Source organism: Lissotriton vulgaris, chromosome 8 (genome assembly GCF_964263255.1).
Source record: "Lissotriton vulgaris chromosome 8, aLisVul1.2, whole genome shotgun sequence".
NCBI classification, from domain to species: Eukaryota; Metazoa; Chordata; class Amphibia; order Caudata; family Salamandridae; genus Lissotriton; species Lissotriton vulgaris.
Window position 1 is genome coordinate 305,494,820 of NC_141696.1, and position 20,783 is coordinate 305,515,602.

The following is a 20,783-nucleotide window of genomic DNA, read 5'->3' on the forward strand; positions in this document are numbered from 1 at the left end:
TTATCAAAATTCACATATCCTACACGATGAAGGGGCTGCAGTGATCATGTCTCTTGGAAAAAGCCGGATCATGTTGGTCAATAAAATCACACCATCCTGGAATGACTCGTTTAGACGCCAGTCCGGCTACATTCCAGGATATACGTGTTGATAACGGGGTGACCTCATTGGGGGCAAACCTGGCTGAATATCCAATTGGTGAAGGTAAAGAAGTATATAGATGGGACCCAGTTGGTTCTAGTATATCTGGTGAAGATGGAGAAGTAGCTTGGATACTTTGATTACTTTGAACCAACCTTGTACAATGAGAAACATCAAATCCTTTGTGGGCGTCAGGACAACCCCTTACTTACATAACCCCTGCTGAACCCTTAACCATACCCTGTGCATCACTAAGGGAGAATCAATCATTGTCCTAACCTGATAGCAGCAACAATCTAATACTAGTGGGTACAGCATAATCCCCTACAACATTTAATCGCTGGCACAAGATCCTTCCCTTACTCTGCTGGCTGGGAAGAATGGGTCTAAAGGAAAACCCAAATGTGACAATACTGGTAACAACACCTAAATCGCCAAACCTCAAGCCAGTTTTAATCAACCTTTGAGCTAAGTTTGGATAAATACAGTTTATAGTCACACAATCCCCTTCAATGGTTTTAGGTGTTTGTCCAATCCACCCAATTCTCCTCACAAATAGGATATCATCATACTCTGTAATGGAAAATTCAGCGTTCCGGACCGGCCAGCAGCAGACAGTTATTCAGTTCTCAGTGGCTTTTTCTCCATCATGGGTTAGAGAGGTTACCCCAACCTAAACTACCTCATTAGGGCAGTAGTCAGGAGGTAAAGCAAGATTTGGCTGAAGCCGACCATGTTGTGATGCATGGTCTGGCCTCCCAGCTCTATTGACCTCTCTCTTTTTGGCCAGGCTTTCCTTTACCATCTGGGGCCTTGGTAGTTCGAGAGAGATACAGGCATCATGGCTGGGTAGATAGAGTGACAGGGGGAACAGGGAGCACAGCGGACAACTGGGGCCTCTGATTGCCTTGGTTGTCAGGAGCGTTATCGCTATTCCCAACGTGGTAGCACACTTGCCCAAGAGGCCTATTAAAGTCCAGTAATGCCAAAAAGGGCTCAATTTTGGAGGACAAGTCCCGGATATCCCCTTCCAGGGCATGTAGCCTATCCAATTAAGAAGCAAATGGTAGAACTCATCGCAGTTTTTACTTGGTCCAAGACACTTTTCCAGCTCAGTTTATTGTCAACCAAGATTAGGGGCTAATATTTGCTCCGTCTCTACAGGGTAGGCCAGTTCGTTTGCTACAACGAGTAAGGAGATGAGCCGCGTCTCTTTGCTTTTTGGGGTGGCCAGGTATGGTGCCTTGTCTTGCTTTCCTCTTTTTCCTGGCCACTGGTTCGCTGGAGGTATTCACTGCATGATCTTCCAAAGGTGATGCCCGGACTGTGACCGCTGGTTTACCAGGGCTATTAGTCACAAATTCTTCTAAAGATATTCTACTTTCTGTGGCCAACGGAGAGGAATTTTCAGCCGCCTCAGGAACGATGGACTGCCAAAGCTTCCTCAATACCTCGCAGGTGAACCTATCACTGACAGGACCATCTCGGTCAGTGTAAAATATGCACCTCCCCTCCCAAAGTCAAGTGATAGTCGCCTCTCCACCAACTCAATCTCCTTGGCGACTACTATTACAGTTGGGGCCAAAAAAGAATACAAGTTGGTATCACTTCAAGGATTAATGATGGTACCATCCTTTAAACTGTCCTTTTTTCGCTTGACCACACCTCAAGACCAAACAAAGCAAGCAATAATCAATGCTAATTTCAGTCCGTGGGTACTCACTGATGGTCATTGAAGCCAAGGGAGCTGGCCCAGCCCAGGCTCTTCCGGGAGAAGACGGGCCAATCATTCATCTGGTCTTCATTCAGGTGCATACCACGCTGCAGGACTCCTCAAGCATTCAAGAGCGCCTCCTGTCCTGAGCCCCACCTGGCCACAGATTTCTGGGGGACGTAGTGTCACCCCAGACTGGCCAGGAAACAGTTTAGGTGGGCAGGGAAACCACGGGGAATTACCAGCACACTTGCATCCGGGACTCCTCCAGAGCTTAAGAGCAAGTCCTGTCCAAGGCCTGGCCTTACCACAGAGATGTCTGGGGGACATAGTCCCACCCCAGACTGGCCAGGAAGCTGTTCAGGAGGGCAGGGAAACCATGGCTGAACCACCAATACACTATCATTTCAGTTTCTCTAATGTAAGGCAGCACCAAGTTTAATAAAGGTCATGGATACACATCAATAGTTACGTTCAAAAGTGACGTTGATTTTGTCAATAAGCAGACAAAAATGTTATTACAGATGCACATAGTAAGGTCTAGCAGTAGGTTTTGGTTTTAACTTACTGTTCTCACTCCATGGAGACATAGCTGCTCGTCTCTTTCTCCTTTGATTTTCAGCACTTACATGAAGTTAATTTCTACCATCATGGAACCCGTCGGCAAACACACATATAGAATCAACTACCCACCCTCACTCACTAAAAAAGCCGCTAAACGCTTTAAACACAACTTCCTGAGGTCCCACCCTGAAACTCCTTGTGCAGACACCTACTTCTCACCAGTCAATGGTTCACTGAACATTGATATTATCTTCCACACCACACGCAGAGCCCAATGGAGAAACACGTTCCGCACCTTACTCACCGTCTCCACCTCCAGGAATTTCGCGCATGGCCAAAAACTCACCATCACTCCATCCCAACTCTTCCCGGGCAGAACAACCATCACTATTTACAACAACGGGATTATCCTAATTCAATCCACAGACAAGAACCTGGAACTACTAGACAACCTGTTCCCCACGTTCAAACAATACCTCGCCAGTCATCAGCCCCCCACTCATAGCACCCGCAGGCCTATCACCCCTGAATCCAGAGCCCCCAATCACAACCCTCCTAACCTAGCTCAACCCCAAAACGAACAGCACCTTCCCTCCACCCCCGGCACTCTAGACACCCCCGGCACTCTAGACATTCACCCACCTAATGTAGCTACCTCTCACTCCACATTTACAGACATAGATCCCTCACCCACACATTCCAGCGGCACCCCCTCCCCCCCCTTTAACCTCACCTGGTCAGCCTCTCATACCTCACCCATTCCTGTCACCCCTGACACCACAGCCTCAAACCACATTCATTCTAACCTAGCCCAGTCCCAAAACGACTTGCACCTCTCCTTTACGCCCGACACCCTAGTCACTCATCCACCTACTGTAACTACCTCACTCCCGTCGAGCACAGACATAGTACACTCCTCCTCTTACACCAACCTCCCCACCCCTTCCCCTCACACACCAGCCCTCATCCCCTTTCCCACCCTTGACACCACAGCTCCCACCCAAAACGACATGCACCAACCATCTACTCACGGTACCTTTGTCACTCACCCACCTACCGTAGCTACCTCACATCCCTCAAGCACAGACATAGATCTCTCCCCCGCTCACAACAACTACCCCACCCCTTCCCCCCACACACCAGCCCTCATCCCCGTTCCTCTCATCCTCATTCCTCACACCCCTGATACCACAGCTCCCACCCGCAACCCGTCTAACCTCGATCAACATCGAACTGACACACACAAATGCAAACCCCACCCTTTATCCCCCCCCATTCTCAGCCCCCACTTCCACCCATTAACCAATCACACAGAACACACCACCTCCATCAACTCAACTCCACCCTTTCAAAAAAGTACCATCTACAATCCCACTACGCCCCCCAGTCTCACCCCCCACTACCCAACCTCCACCCCCTTCACCACTAATAAACGCCCATCCTCCACCCTACACTCCACGCCTACCACCAATACTCTCATCCACACTACCAACCTCTCCCCTTTGTCACCCACGACCGAGCCTCCCATCCTCACCTCCAACACATCTCCCACAGGGGACCACATTACGGCCTCTCTCCTCCAGCTCAAATAAGACATGGACATCATCAAACAACAACTACTCTGTCTATCACGCTCCAGTCACCCTTCACCTCCAGTCACCCTCCACCAGATCAAACAGGACATCCACATCATCAAACAAATACTCAGCACACATCCCAGACACCACTCACGCGCCTCCTCCATCATCTCCGCTCCCAACTGGTCCTCCATTCGGGCGGCGAACTCTCGCACTCGACCACCACCGCACTGGACCTCAATCCCTGTTCACAATCGTGAAAACCGCCCCCATCGCTCCTGCAACCCTCTCTCGGACCTAGACACAATCACCCTCCTCCGCTCCTATGACTCAGCTCCCCATAGCAACACACCCGACACTCTCACTGCCATTCCCACGATTCAATCTAATCCCCTTAGACCCCCCACGCTGAACAACAGAATCGCTATCCATAGTAACCTGAGTAAAGTCCCCCTCGCTCTAGAACACCCCTCCACCCTCGACACACCCCGTCTCAAATGCACTCTCCTCAACTGCAGATCAGCCGTTAGACACTCCGCCGCTATCGCCGATCTCATCCTAAAATGGGATCTTGACTTAATCATCATGACTGAAACATGGCTAACAGAATCTTCTACACCTATAATGGACATTTTGGTCCCCCCCAACTACCACATCACTAGACTTGACAGGTCTGGCGATAAAAAAGGTGGCGGAATCGCATGTATATACAGGAGCAACCTCTCTGTCTTGAAAGTAACTTCCCCTTCCCTACCCTCCCCAACTTCCTGTGAATATATCTGCCTTGATATTCACAGTGAGGACAAACCGATCTGCACTCTGCACGGCATTTACCACCCACCCGGTGACAACCTTACCTTCTCCCAACAAATCATGGACATGATCTCAGCCAACTCCGGGCGACAACTCACACAAATATACCTGGGTGACTTCAACCTCCACTGGAACGATCATAATGATGCGGTGGTAAAAGGTCTGAAGAACTTCCTTAACGCCCTTGATCTCACTCAAATTTGCAACAGTCCAACACACAAGAAAGGCTCTATCCTCGACCTCATCATCTCCAAAGAGGCCACTATCAAACTCGAATCGATCCAACCCTGTGATTGGTCGGACCATCATACCATCACATTCTTCATCAATGAAAAAGTTAAACTTAACCCCGTTCAACCCGCCAGGCCCAAAGTCTGGAAAAGAGACATGAAAAAACTAATCTCAAACTCTCTGCCCCCCAAAAGCTGCAACTTACTACTTCCTCCTGCTGGCGTTAAAGATGTCCAATCCTTGACTGATCACTATCTTAACACTATGACCTCAATAATTAATGAAGTCGCACCCTTGCAACTAAAAAAAGCCACCACAAAAATGTCCAATCCCTGGTACAACGGGAGTCTCAATGACGATAGACACGCCATGCGAATGGCAGAGCGCACCTGGAGATCAGCTCCCTCCGCACTGAACCTAAAAAACCTGAAGAAAAGGAGAAACGCCTACTTCAGGAAAATAAAACGATCAAAATCAGACTTCTTCAGCCGTCAGCTTGACCAAGCCAAAAATCGTCCGAGAAAGCTGTTTGAGCTTATCCGAACACAATCCAAAGAACAACCCCAACATCTCAACACTATGTGCGAAGCTCCCTCCTGCGAGGACTTCGCCTCCTTCTTTAACCAAAAAACTGACAACATAAAGAATGACCTCCTCATAGACGCAAGCCTCTATCCCAAACCCCACCGCATAGCACCCACTACACCAAAAAACAAGGCCACCTGGTCAACCTTTCTCACCTACACGGAGGAAGAAATTGGCAAACTGCTCAGCACTCTGAAACCTTCCAATCACCTCATGGACCCCCTTCCTGCTAACGCTGTCAAAGTCCTTACCCCGTCGCTCCTTCCACTCTGGACCAAAATCATTAACAGCTCACTTCAACAAGGGATCATTCCCGACTCCCTCAAAGTTGTTCAAGTCACACCTTTGCTAAAGAAACCTACAGCTGACCCCTCTGACCTAAACAACTACCGTCCCATTACCAACATTCCGACTCTTGCCAAACTGCTGGAAAAATGCGCACAAACAATTAACTAAACACATTACTCAGTTTGATCTCCTCAACTCTCATCAATCAGGCTTCCGAGCAAATCACAGTACTGAAACTGCTATGACTCACATAATCGACGACGCCCTCCAAATCCTAGATCATAACGATACTTGCCTCCTCATCCTCCTTGATCTCTCCTCTGCATTTGACACTGTCAAACATGAGAGCTTAATCGAACTACTAAACACGAGAATGGGCCTATCTGGAACTGTGCTCAAATGGTTCACGTCCTTTTTGCATAACAGGTCGCAGAAATTCAAGAGCAACAACTTGATGTCTGCACCAAGACCTGTATCGCTAGGCGTACCACAAGGATCCTCCCTATCCCCAACTTTGTTCAACCTAGTTATGGAACCTCTCACCACCTTGCTGCAAGAATCCAATATACACTTCCACATGTATGCTGACGACACTCAACTCTATCTCAAACTACAATCACCCAAAGACATCACGCTCTTGAACTCAACGATCAGAAGCACCCAATCGTGGTTGGCCGCCAATCATCTGAAACTCAATGCCCTTAAAACAGAGTTCCTTCTGATCTCACCACCCGCGAAGAGCACTACCGCACAAATGTGGCTTAAAGACCTAACGGCACTCAATGTCCAACCCACCATCGTGGACTCAGCGAAATCTTTGGGCATAACACTTGACACCAATCTCAGCATGCAGGAACACATCAACAAAGCAACTAAGGGAGCGAACTACCAAATCAACACCCTTAGGAAACTTAAACCTTTCCTTCCAACCAAAGACTTCCAAACTGCGGTACAATCGCTAGTCATACCTCGAATAGAATACGGCAGCACCGCCCTCTGCGGTCTCCCCCTAGCCACTACGGCACCCATCAGGGCCTCTCTAAACGCCGCAGCGAGACTTATCACTGGATCAAAAAAACACTCACACATTTCCCCTGACTTCAAATTCCTGAATTGGCTGCCGTTTGAAGCCAGAATACACCTGAAAATCGCTTGTCTGACGCACAAGGCTGTCCACCTGAGCACACCTACATACCTCGCTCAGAAGCTGACGATTTCTGGAGGCTCCAGAAACACTAGAGGTACAAATAATCTTTTGCTAAAGCCTAAAAGATTCCGCAAGGAAAAAACCTATAAACGCTCCTTCTCAGGAATGGCTCCCAGGATTTGGAACTCGCTCCCCCCTGAAACCAGGCTCATCACCTCTACCATACTTTTCAAGAAAGAAGTAAAAGCGATCCTCATGGCTAAATACACTTGAACCACTACTGGAGATAACTACAAAGACTTGATACTCATCTGTACTACTTGTCGAACCCTTTGTATTGTTATTTCGATTCTGAAATTGACTTATTGATTGTTTTATGTTATCACCTCAATGTACCTTTTACTTGATTGATGTATCTGCGTATACATGCTCCCCCCTCTGTAAAGCGCTCTGATATCTGCGAAGATCTTGTTCGCGCTATATAAAACTTTCAAAATAAATAAATAAATAAACAATAACCTAATAACTGAATTGCAGACAATCCTCTTGCAAGAAACTCGAGTGAATGGTAAGGCAAAACAATGGAGTAATACATGGACATCTAAGAAAAGAAAAGTCAGGCGTTCTTGCTATTGAAGCAGAGACAGACAGGTGTTTCCTTGTTGTGAAGTTATAAAGGGATACACTTGCGTACTATGTGGCTGATTTAGAGTTTGGCAGATTGTTTACTCTGTCACAGCATGACCGGTATCTTCTCCACCTATATACAAGGGAATTATATTCTATGGCACTCGTAATAAGACGGATGGACTATTTGTTGTGTTGTGATGGAGCAATCAATCCCCCAGACCCTAAAACCCTCTAAGTGATTAATATATAGGCAGCCAGGTCGATGCTCCATATTTATGAACAAAAATTGGTGAAAAGATGATAGATCTATGTAGGAGGGCGTTAATCAGTAGGTATGGTGACTTTAACATACATCTTGTAATGATTCTTGACAGACCAGCCAAATATCAGGAGTTCAGGTCACATAAAATGTTTATGAGTGTGTGAGACAAATAGTCTCTCAAAGATAGTTGGGGGTGTTACATCTCAGTAATTCACTTTCTTCTCCCATTTCATCAATCCTATTCTAGGATAAATGTCATAGTTATAGATGCCAACTTCATTTGATTACAGAAAGATGCTATAATAAAGATATGTTGGTTTCAGATTTACTATCTCCAGTATTCTTGACCTGCCACATTCTTACAGAAAAGTTAATGATGAGATGTTACTGAAATCATTGAAGGTAATTAGAGATTCATTGGTCCATTTTTTTTTAAATACAACTTTTTATTGATGAGAATTGTGAAGAGATAGTAGCATTGTAAAATAATATCAAGAATAAAGACAATAAAAGGAAAATTGATCTCACTTTTTTTTTTTTTTTTTTTTACCCCTGATTCGTCTAAATGCAGACTAGTGAATGAGATCACCTGACATTTTTCTGAATCTTGTACGGACGTATTTGCCCAGATTGTCAAAGAAAATTATATACCAGATATTATTAGGCAAAGTCTATGAGATATATTCTAAACCTTTATTAGGGGAATTCTTTTGGGACCCAAAACTAAAAAACAAGATGGGTTGATGGTGCTGGAGAAAGAAATTAAAGAACTTGAAAGGGCTCATATTTAGGGGAAAAGGATGACTGTATGGGCAGATTCAATTAAGAAGTGCAAATATAATCATATACTAAGTCAGAGTGTAGCATCTAGGTTATTAAACAAAATGCAAAATACTTTTAGAGGCTCATATGACTTGAAAAATATGTCTGCATATTTAAAACTGAAGGGTTTAAAATAAAGTATTCTCTCTAATAAAGATAGGTCGGTGTTATACAAATGAAGAGGGAATATACTGCTGAGGTTCTTAGGTCCTACGCTGCATCTCTATATCTGAAAATGTATGTATATATATATATATATATATATATATATATATATATATATATATATATTATAGTTAGGACCTAGCTACCATAGGAAATCCGCAACATTCTATTGGGAATAACTTTGGCGCAGGTTGAGGAATTTGCGTGTAATTTTCCAAAATTCAGGCCAGCTCCGCTCCGCTCCTTCCCTGAAAGTTTCGGGGGGATTTGTGAAGTGGGGTCCGAGAAAAAAGGGGGGTCCCAAAACGTGTTTTCCCCATGTTAATTTCCATAGGACGAATTGACAAGGCTACAGCCCGAACCGCTGAACGGAATTACATCAAACTTTGCAAAATTGTAGGGACTGCCTATATAGAAGTGCCTTTTCTATATTTGGTGAAAATTGCTCCAGTGGTTTTTACGAAAATTAGGTTCAAAAACACATATCTATATGCGCGCTTCCAGCGCTTATCGGTACGCGTACCGGGGAGCGCACCCGGGGTGACACGGGAGTGCGCGAGCGGAAAGCTGATTGGCTCTCGGGTGTATGTCAACATTCTAAACAGTCCGGAGAGTCCACCTTTTTGTGTCTCGGTAGAATCGAGACACAAGAGGTGAAAATAAAAAGGGGGAAATGATTATAAGGGGGCAGGGTAGACTCTCCCTGACCCCCCTAGGTTTTCTGAGGGGGGCCTAAAAGGACCCTGAAAGGCAAGATAACTTTTTTTTAAAAAAATTAATTCGCGGGGTAAGCACTGGGTGCGTTCCCATGTACGCTTCCCCATACGCGTACCCAGAGCGTACCATAGGGAAAAACAGTGAAAGAAAATAGTGTAAAATAACAATTTGAATTGCTTAGAGGTAGGGTAGCTCTAAAAAGAGCTGTTGTGTTATGTGGGTGATTTAAGTACCTACAAGTAAGTACCGATGCAGAGTCTAAAATTCAAGAGAAAGACTCTGTTCCCCTCATCTGAGAAAAGCACACCGTCTCCTCTGTAGATATCTTGCATGTTGTAAATCAAGTTACTGTGGTATATGGAACTCATACCATAGTCTCTCAGGAAAGCAGAAACAAATCCTTTTTGGACCCCCTAAGAAGGTCTAGGGGGTGAGGGGCACTCTACCCTGCCCCCTTTTCACATTCTGAACTATTATATATCACTCTCTTCTGTAACTACACAAAATGGCGGCTATAGGGTGCATCAGAGACACAGTGAGTGAAAGGAGGCAGGAGATGAAGAAGAGATGTCAAATACACATTGGAGAAAATATAGTCATCCCCCACTCACCTTCTCTCTGTACCTATGCTTCAGTCCTCTTCCCTGTATTTCTTTCCTTTGCTCACTCATTCCCCTTGCCTCACTCACCTTACTCCACTTTACTAACTCCTTCTCTCACTCCCTCTGTCCTCTCACTTCTTCACTCCTCTTCCCTCACTCCCTCTGTTACCTTCACTCCCATTGTCCCCTCACTCTCTCACGCAGCCCTTCACTCACTCTCACTCACCTTCCATCCCTCATTGTCGTGAATGCACCCTCACTAACTCCCCCTTCTCTCACTCACTCCCCTTTCCTTACTCCCCTTTTCTCATTTAGTTTTACTAACACACATTCCTTTACTATCTTACTCACCTTCAGTTCATTTCTCTCTCCCTTTTTGCTCACCCTCTATTTCTTTTTTCCTCTCTCTGTCCTTCACCATTCCTTTGTTTCCCTTTCTGTGTCCTTCACTCCTACTTTATCTCTTAGTACCCTTTTTTGCTTTTAATCTCCTGCCTTGTCTCAAGTATTTTGAAATATATATTATAAACATTGTAAGTAATTTTTTTTCATCTTCCACAGATATTACATTTAGTAAAAATATGTAATTAAGTTTACATTACTTATAAGGTAAGTTTGACAAACAAAATTTAGTTTCTCATCACTTTTCCTTAACCTCACTAGTCTTCTCTCACCCTCCCTCACCCCTGTTCCCTTAGTCCACTTCCCTCATTTATTCTCTTTCCCCATGTTCACTCCCCTTTCCCTCACTCCCCTCCCACACTCACCTTCTTTCAGTCCCCCTGCTTCACTTCCCTTCCCCTCTCTTCTCTTCCTTCACTCCCTCACTCATTCCCCTTCCCTCACTCACCTTACTCCGCATCACTCACTCCTTCTCTCACTGCCACTGTCCTGTCACATCCTCATTGTCCTTCCCTCACTCCCTCCCTCTCTCTCTCAGCCTCACTACCTCTGTCCCTTACTCTGTCCCCTTCCCTCATGCTTACTCCCTTTAACTCTCCCAGACTCCCTCACTTACCTTTCTATGCTTCCTTACTCAGTCCCCTTCTCTCACTCTTTCCTTCACTCCCTCTGTCTCCTCACTCCCCTTGTATCACGCTCACTTGCCTTTATCCACCCTCTATCACCACTCTTTCCTCAACCTCACTGTTCTTCTCTTACCCTTCCTAACCCCCATTCCCTTACTCCGCTTTCCTCACTTATCCTCATTTCCCATGTTCACTCCCCTTCCCCTCACTCCCCTCCCACACTCACCTTCTTTCAGTCCCCCTGCTTCACTTCCCTTCCCCTCTCTTCCCTTCCTTCGCTCCCTCACTCATTTTCCTTTCCTCTCTCACCGTACTCCACTTCACTCACTCCTTGAGAATATGTAAAGAATATAGCTCTTGTTGGAGAATTGGAGGTAGTTCTAAAAAGAACAGTTTTTTTCTTCTTTTTTTTGTAGTTTTTCTGAACGTTTTTAAAAAAAATGGAATTTTTTTGAGAACAAAAACAAAACTAGGGAATGCCAAACTGCTCAACAGGAGCAAAAAAAAAGGGGAAAAATTTGTGCCGAGGGGCGCAGCGCTTTCTTCCCTGGTTCTCACAATTATTTGAATGCTCTGCTCCCCATAACAGAGCAGTTGGTCACACTGCTTACAACGAATTGTAATGTCACCAAAAACAGGTTGAATATTTGAAATCATCAGTTCTGGTCTTCCTCTCACTGATGATGTGGAAGCTCCGGTGGAAGTGGAGGGGCCTTCTTGTGGTAGATTGCGAGCCAGGGCTCTGGTGCTCTTCCGTGTTTATTTAACGGGTGCCTCCTCTCAACATGCCTGATTAATGTTGCATTTCCAAAACTATATTTCCGGGTGGGATCTCCACGTGAGAGTACAGTGCCACAAATTTTACATGTGACTTTTACTGCATTGCATTTTTTCTCCCCCTCTGGAAAAGAGAAAAACTTCCAAATGAAGTGGTCCTTCACTTTTCTCTTTTGGGGGACCTGAGGCAGGAATCCATTGGAAGAGTCTGAGGACTGGTCCTGGGAAGGGTTCTGGGAACCAGACATGATGGTAGAAGTTTTGTTTTTGCAGGAACAGACAAGAGGTGTTGTCTCAGCAAAAGCAAAGAGGTTGTGAGGGAAATGGGTGGGGTGTTTCCCTACTTGTGAAAAAAAACTGTTATTAACGAATCAAAAGTGTTTTGAGGTCACATGGCTTGACGCGCGCTTACGCTACGCGCCCCGTGGGGCTTACGCGGGCGCTTACGCAGCACGTACGTAGGCGCTTCTGGGAACGCTTCCGGGGGCACTTACTAGATTTTATTAAATGCATTTAAAGGTGAAATACGGATATTAAAAATGAAAATTAGTACTTTTATGAGTGTGCCACTGAATGTCTTGCTTTATTATTTACTTTAAATACATAATTATATTTTTTGCCGCACGCGTGAATAGTGCTCTCGCTACGTTTACGGGTGCGTTTACGGGTGCGCGTACCCTGAGCGCTACGGGGTAAAATGATTTTTAAAAAAACAGGAAAAATACATTGAAAAATTTACTTTAGAAAAATAGACATTAGTTAAATAATTTTATAAAAATTATAATAGCTATAAAAATAACTATTAAAAAAACGTAATAATTCACTTTAAAAACCGTAGGTTACAAACTCGTTATAGTAAGGAATTAGCTTTTAAAAAACCTTTGAAATTCACTGAAAAACAAAACATAGGGTTCACACCAGCTATAGTTAGCGGAACATTTTACTCATACAAAACCATTGAAATTCCCACGTTATAGTTAGTTGGACTCACTATAACTCGCGCGCCCGTAATCCACTGCTGATGATGTCACATATTACATCATTCATGACATGGTCAGTGACATCACTGATGACATCTCAAATGACATCACTGATGCCATCACTGATGACATCTCAACTGACATCACTGATCACAACACTGATGACATCATTCATGTGATAATTCGTTGCACCTCCTCAAACTCTAATATAATCTTTGATACACCCAGTGTTAAATACAGACTACCATTCTTGAAACCATTGACACACCAATACCAGTTACCACATACGCACTTACTGATTCCTAGGTCTACACACACATCCACTCATTCACCCATACAATCACTTATACATACAGTCACTCATCAATACAACACTTTCATATGCACTCATACACCTATACAGACACTCACACACTGCCACTCATCCATGGAGTTACTCACACACCTAGTCAGTCATGCAAAGAATCAATCACACTCCCATTTCCTCAGTTATACAGACAACACCTTAATTATTCAAACATATACTAACACATACTTACTCTCTTATACAATCACTGATACAAGTACACATTGATCCATACAGCCACTCGAACAATTACTGGCTCTCATGTATAGTCATTTATATATGCCAACTCTCACATGCACTGTGTTTTACATATGCACTTACTTGGACATGTAGCACTGAGATATCCATTCACTCACCAACACAGCCATGCACACAGTCAACCACCCATACAGCTGTTTCCTCATGCACTCTTGAACCCATACACCTAGTAAATCAACTGCTCACACATCTATGCACAGTCACACACCTCCCAGCCACCCACACACACACACACACACTCAGTCTCCCATACAAATACTTGGGCAACCAATCAATAACCCATATAGCCACTCATATAGCTACTGATCAACATATACAGCAGCTTACACAACAGACATACTGATGTACACATTGAGACAGTTTAGTCACTAACCCATGCATTCAGTAAGACACATTTAATCACTCACTCATACAGTCAATCACGCACCAACTAAATCCTTCATCCAGACACTTATACATCCACTCATTCTTCAATGCAAATTGCTATATATATATATATAATGCATATTTAAATAACGAAGCAAACCACATTCACCGGATGATGTCATGCAGTTGCTACATCCAAACTCTGGAACCAACTGCCTACAGAGTTCAGATTTCTTACATCAGAATCCCTATTCCGAAAAAAACGGAAAACCTGGTTTTACTCCCAAATTTAATCCTAATTGCCTCCTCTCACACTCCCCTGACTCTTCAGAGATAAGGTCTTCAGCGCCGGGACACCTCCGTCGGAGGTAGCTGTGCGCTCTACAAAATACTAAATAATAATAATTACAAAGATATGTCAGACGTCAGACCTCGCATTACATTATGCAAATCTGATCATCAAGCCAAAATACAGTCTAGCTGAAAAATGTTCCATTTCAAATGCCTAAGTGTATGGTTCTGGGACAACCAGAGTCAATCTCCTATAATGAGTCTGCTTTACTGAAAAAGTCATTGGGATGTATTATCAAAAGTGCTACGCAGGCGTAATGGGCAAACGCACTGCAGATGTTTGCACAAACCATTCTGCAAGACTAATCATGCAGCCCATGCATATCACCTTCGCTATTCTAAGTGGGCGCTGCCTGTATTATTGAATCAGGCGCTGGGGCAAAGAGGCAGCCAGGAGGCACACTAACAGTTCAACTTAAAGATTGTGACCCATCGCAGAAGGCAAGTCCTTAAAGGGGGAAAGGTGGACCTATGGAGCTTCCCCCCATTGCAACCACCTGCCGCGAGGAGGATCTCTGTCCCTTCTTTGAATTACAGGCTGGGTGCTCCTGCAAAGTGAAATTTAAACAGCTGCTGTAGCTTTCATTAATGCACTGCCCTCAGGGAAGCAGCAATGTTCCATCTGTCCTGTGGGTAGCATATTTTCTGTTATAGGACACACTGCCCCCATTTGCTCCCGGTGCACCTAATCCAGGCCCAGACCTTTTAGAAACCTGGCGCCTGGACTTCCTGCCCAGGTAATATGTAGAGACAATTATGATAGCTCCCAATGTAAATTATTTGATTAGTTTGGCACCAATTAGGCATTTGATACATTTTTACAACACATTGAGACCATAGTTTTTACATTTTTGTAAAAAGGGAGGAAGTCAATAATTACCAATAAGAAACAAACTGAAGAAATTATTTGAGTTAATGTAGCTGACTTTTATCTTTCAGAGAGCTTTCCTGATTAGAAAAGGTATTAATTGGTTTTGTAATGAGGCAAGGGGTCTGCGATATTGAGTGACAGTAGAACATCCGCCCCTCTGGTGTCATTATTAACTAACTTGCCAAAGGATTATCTCTTTTGTGGCAGATACTGAAAGGCACTGTTCAGTCTAGACGGAAAACTTCATGCACGAGTTGAAAATGCCACTCGTCAGTCAATTTGGGGCAATAAGTCAATCAAGGTTAATGAACTTGAATGATCTACTGTGCTTACAAAACGTCGAAAACAAAGTAATGTAGTATTAAAGGTGTAATTGCTTTTAAGATCTATATCGCATAGGGGATGCAAACTGGTTCAGGAAAAGGGGTAGGGTACACAGGATAGAGAGCCATTATTTAAGATAGCTGGCAAATACTCTGGAAAGAATCTGCCACATTTAGATTAACATCTATATACTCTATCTACCCCGCTTAGACCTCATTGGGCACCAGAAAAGTTTGGTTAAGTGCTTGCACAAATGTTTCTTTAGCTGCAAGCATGCTTGTCGGTTTGGGAAGGAATTCATAAATACATACTAGACATTTTTCATATCTGTAAATCTCTTGGCTTTCACACGGTCTCTCTGGGACTATGAGTTTCTTGTGCTTATACAAGACTGACTTCTTATGAAACATCCCTAACATACCTGATGTTTGAATTGATGTTAAACTCATTCTGCCCAACTGGAAATCAGACCAGAAATTATATATTTCTTCGTGTTGGGCTTGGCTGCGCTTTGTTAGCAGACCGAATAATACAATGCTAATATGTGAGAATGTTATTTCAAGCAAAAGAGCATTATTGCAAGAACCTGTACATTTATCTTAAAAAAGGGGGACTCTCACATGGACAGCATTTGCTAGACATAACCTAGTTTTACGCTGTTAGCTCTGTTCCATCACTTCTTCATGGTTAATGGACAAAAGGAAATGAAAGTGGTTTCAGTTAATGAATGTCCACATTTTAATTCAGTCGGAATGTTGCTTTTCAGTACCTTTTCTGCCTTTTTTTCCAAACTAAATTATGGGTTACATATGGTTATTACCACAATACAACAAGCAATAGGCCTCGATTATAAGACCTATTGGCTTTGCCAATGCTTTTTAGCCATACAGTGCAGCATTGCGGATTCTCTGCCGCATGGTACAAAAATAAATAAACAAAGATTTGATGATGTGGTTGGCATGTACTTTTTTAGGCACACGTGTGCCTGCCCACAGTTTTTTTTTTTTATTTACACATCCAAGATGAATCGGTAAATAAAACAAGCACTGGTGAAGCAAGTAGGCTTCACCTATGAAAGATCTATTGGCTTTGTCTGGCGCTGCTGTGCAATAGGTCCAAATAAAAGTTTGAGAAAGCTAAATACTTGTGCATATGCACGTGCTATTAGGCTTTGTTAATATTGTCTGTGATGGATGGAAGGTTTGGGTCAGCCGGTGGAACCGTTGTGAGGATTGGGGAGGAGCAACATAATGGACAGGGGAAGAGGGTGGGCAAAGATACATGTGGGAGGTGCGAGGGAGAAGGGAGGGAGCAGCAACACGAGGGAGTTGTGGGGCGGAAGGTAGGAGAAGCAACACAACAGATACCAGCAGGAGGATGGGGACAGGCAACACGAGGGAGTTGTCATGGTGGAGGTTGGGAGCAAGAGCATGGACGATGGCAAGGAGCAAGCAAAATGAAGGACAGTGGGGGAGGAAGGGACAGAGTGAAACGCTGGGCTATTGGAAGGACACTAGCAACAGACAGAAAGGTGCACTTGATCCATGCTCTATGGCAGGAAAAAACATTTGAATCACCTGGATGAAGCAGAAGGTGGTGGCCAATAAGAAGCGAGGAAATTAGAATGATGCTGAAGCCAAACGATGGTATGTAATAGGCAGGCTCTAAGCCGAAACTATAAAAACAGTAGGACTTAAGTGCTCTTTAGAACATAGCATGCAGTTTTTATTATAAAAATGCTTTTCTCTAATGTTGATCTTTTCTTTAATTTAACACAATGGATCGTTCTTTGTAAGTAAAATGTTGCTTGTTTTGTCCTGGACATGACTACACCCTGACATTCTTTACTATTACTTTCAATGTTCACAGAGAAATACTCCTGTGGGAATAGAATTTGAGCTTTGGCTAAAAGTCATAACTTTTGTATATCTTTTCGACCAATGTTAGGTCTGCTTGGACACACAAACTTTCATTTTTTATGACTAGCATGGGAAACCAGCTTGATGTTTCAATCATTTCAGTTGACCTGATGTGAGCAGGGATGTGTGATAGTCTTTCAATGGTGGATGTGATGCTACGTCACTAGATTTTCCACAACTCTATAAAAGAAGAAATCCCAAAGGAGGGATACCAAAGGCCATTGATTTTTCCTACTTGGGTTCCGGATGCTAAGCTGATCGATCTTTTACATTGGACTGCTTGTCCATGCTACAATTGGTAGCTGATGAACTGAGACTTTCTTTGCCAAACCATTTCTTTTTTCAAATTTCCCATTCTATCTTTAGCTCTATACTAACGGACTCGTCTCTAATGGGCTTTAAGTTTGAAACATTCCCCCTCTTTTCATAGGACCTGAGCTGCTAAAAACTTTGAACTATCCTTCTGCCTTAACGGGTAAGGGGGTTCTAACTTTGCAACAGAATTTTAATAACCCTCATCTAAAGATTGCGTAAATGTTTAGTGCTTTAATGCAAGCTGCAATATTCTTGACCGCAGTCCTCAAGAAAGTGCTTATTCGAATGAATTTTGAATCTTTAATTTAAATCTTGTCTGAGTATTATTGAGTCCTGTTTCTTCCATTTTGACTGAGACTAATGCTTTAAATGTGCTGTAGGGAGAATCAGAGAGCCCAATAAGATCAACAGGTTTTGCATCTCCTGTTTTGGTGTCGCGATTGCTGAGCTTTTGGTTTGCATAATTCTCACTCAACGTAACTTCTTCAGGATGTTGGGTCTTCCAGTTGCTGTTCCTTATATTGTCATCATGGTCTTGAGAGTGGTCTAACTAAACCGGATTTCTAACTTGTGAGTTGGCTGCTAATGCATAGTTTGGTCACCATAATTTCCACCCCTCCTATCAGCAGTGAAGGATTCATCAAAGGATCATTGCCTGTGTGGTAATGGAAGCACTTCAGCCTAACCGTAGAGGACCCAGTACGGTTAGAGTAGTAAGGATAGCATTCAATTGAAATGTACACACTGCTTCGCGCTGCAACACAATTCAAAGAAAGTCTGGCTTATTTGGAAATTAGAAATAAAAGAAACTGATACCAGTGAGTGGGAAACAAATTAACCATGTTGATGTACCCCATCAGGGCGGTAAAGTTAACAAACATGTTTTTTCCAATTTTGCTTTATTTTGAATGTTTAAAATCTATCCAAGTAGGTGTACAATGTGTCTTTCCTCATTTAGTTCATAGTTTCATACTGGCCTTGTAGCTGATGTCATTCCATATTTTTACATACAGAATCCCTGCTTTGCTTCCTTCCATCAGCCCACACCCCTATCTCCTGTTATCTGTGCTTCAACCGACCCTTCACAGAGAATCAGGCAGGTATCATCTGGTCTTAGCCTCCATTATTACCTTGTGATGATTTGCACTGCGACACCAACACCTCACAGTCTGCAGGCTAGGGGCCTAGCAAAAGTAACATATTTCCATCCCTGGTACAGAGAGAGACTTTCATCACTTGGCCTGCAGAAAGGGACCATGCTGTTTTACCATTATCATCCTTCAATTTTGGCCTAGGTATATCTCCCTTCTCTTCTTCTTTCACAGCCTAAGTACCCTCTAAAAGTTAGCACAAGATTAAGAAATGTGTCAAATACAATTCAAACAGATAACAGTCCATATGGATTTTGACATACCTAGACCATACCAGATAGGAGGAGGAGGGCATCTTCAGTCACTCAACATGTATTCCAGGTGGCAGGGGGGAGATTATAAAGGCCAAAGGTGGGCACTGTTTAAAATACACTAAAGGCTTCATCCACTGAACCTGTATCATACAGTTATATTAATTATTTTCCTTTGAAGTAACTTCCTTGTGAAGTGCATTCAAATCTGAGTATACACCTAGAGGGCTCCATCATTGTATTCTGTAGGCTAAATCCATCACATGTTTCTTTCAAGCTTGCCTGCACAAATCTCAACAAACAAGGTGAGGGATCATTGGGCCACATTCCAGTTCATAATCTTTCACCCACTACGCCACTCTAGACAGGGACATGCCATATGCAAATCAGTCTTGGTCCACTTCCAGTTGCAACAGTCCAGTCCAACCACCTGGCCAGATCCCCTGCAGTGCACTGGTTTCGATTTACTTAGGCCTGGTCTCTGAGGTAATCTCATACAGGTCATTCAAAACCGGATGTGTTCAATAAAGATATAAGTAAAGAAAAGAAAATGCACATACTTCCGAATCTAGTTTAGAATTATAATAAACATTCTAATATTAGAACAGGAACACAATCCATCATATCATGTATTCTAGGAAAAACAATGAATTGATGGGAAATAGACAACACATGCAAAGCTCGAGGCTGTGATACTTACCCATACCATGGTGATGGTACAGCATCGATGTAACACCATCGAAACGAAAGCCATCAAAGCCATATTCTTGAATCCACCACCTCAAATTTGAAAGAAGAAATCTTAAAACTTCCCAGCTGGAAGAGAAAGTCAGAACAAGAGTATTGCATGTGTAATTATTTTTTTATATAGAACAGCTTGTTACAGGATGAAGTATATTATACAATTTTATAATTTATATAAAGTAAATACATTGTGTTTAGGAAAACGTAGTCAGTTACATTGATCTATTAGATGCTAAAGTTTCAATGGAATTCCTGCACGGAGAGTAACATACTGTAGTTATGCTCCTTCACTATGTACTTGGTTTCAGGTTAGGAATGATGTTGACACCTCACTGCTCGAGGTGAGCGTGACTGCAGATACCAGTAGCCGTGTTTGTTCAAGGATAGAATTACATAGGGCTCCCACATGAAGATCACAACTGTAGTTCATTTATTGGTTTGAGTGTACCACCACCAACAAGGCAAATTGAGAAATAAGGAGAGTTGTTCATTTTGAGTGTTGCCAACTTTCCAACAATTGTTTAAGCCAGCAGAGGGATCTTATCAGTGACGGGCAACAAAAGAAGTCTTGTTTTCTCTTTAAAAACAAGTTCTTTAAAAAAAAGTATTTAAAACATTGTGTGTATACAATGCATTACAGATAAAATTAAGCAAGTTTCATAGTATATATATATGCAACTTAAATTCTGATGAACACATTGAAAACAAAAACTATGGCCTTCAGGAAAATTGGAAAGGCACTAAAATCCTTCAAATAAACAACGTTGGGAGGAGTAAACTTTTACATATCTTGCTCTTCATATTTCAAACAATCTTCAGTGAGACCTGCACATTAAAAAGGCGA

At 43.2% G+C, this 20,783-nt stretch overlaps 1 protein-coding gene across 1 annotated transcript in view; it reads right to left on the reverse strand.

Annotated features, from left to right (window-relative positions):
• The window catches only part of GBE1 (1,4-alpha-glucan branching enzyme 1), a 594,445-nt gene that overhangs the window by 337,649 nt on the left and 236,013 nt on the right, over positions 1 to 20,783 (reverse strand). The window contains exon 6 of the mRNA XM_086934076.1: positions 19,896 to 20,011. Within this exon, the coding sequence (XP_086790202.1) occupies positions 19,896 to 20,011 (116 nt within the window). The remainder of the gene's footprint in view (positions 1 to 19,895; positions 20,012 to 20,783) is intronic.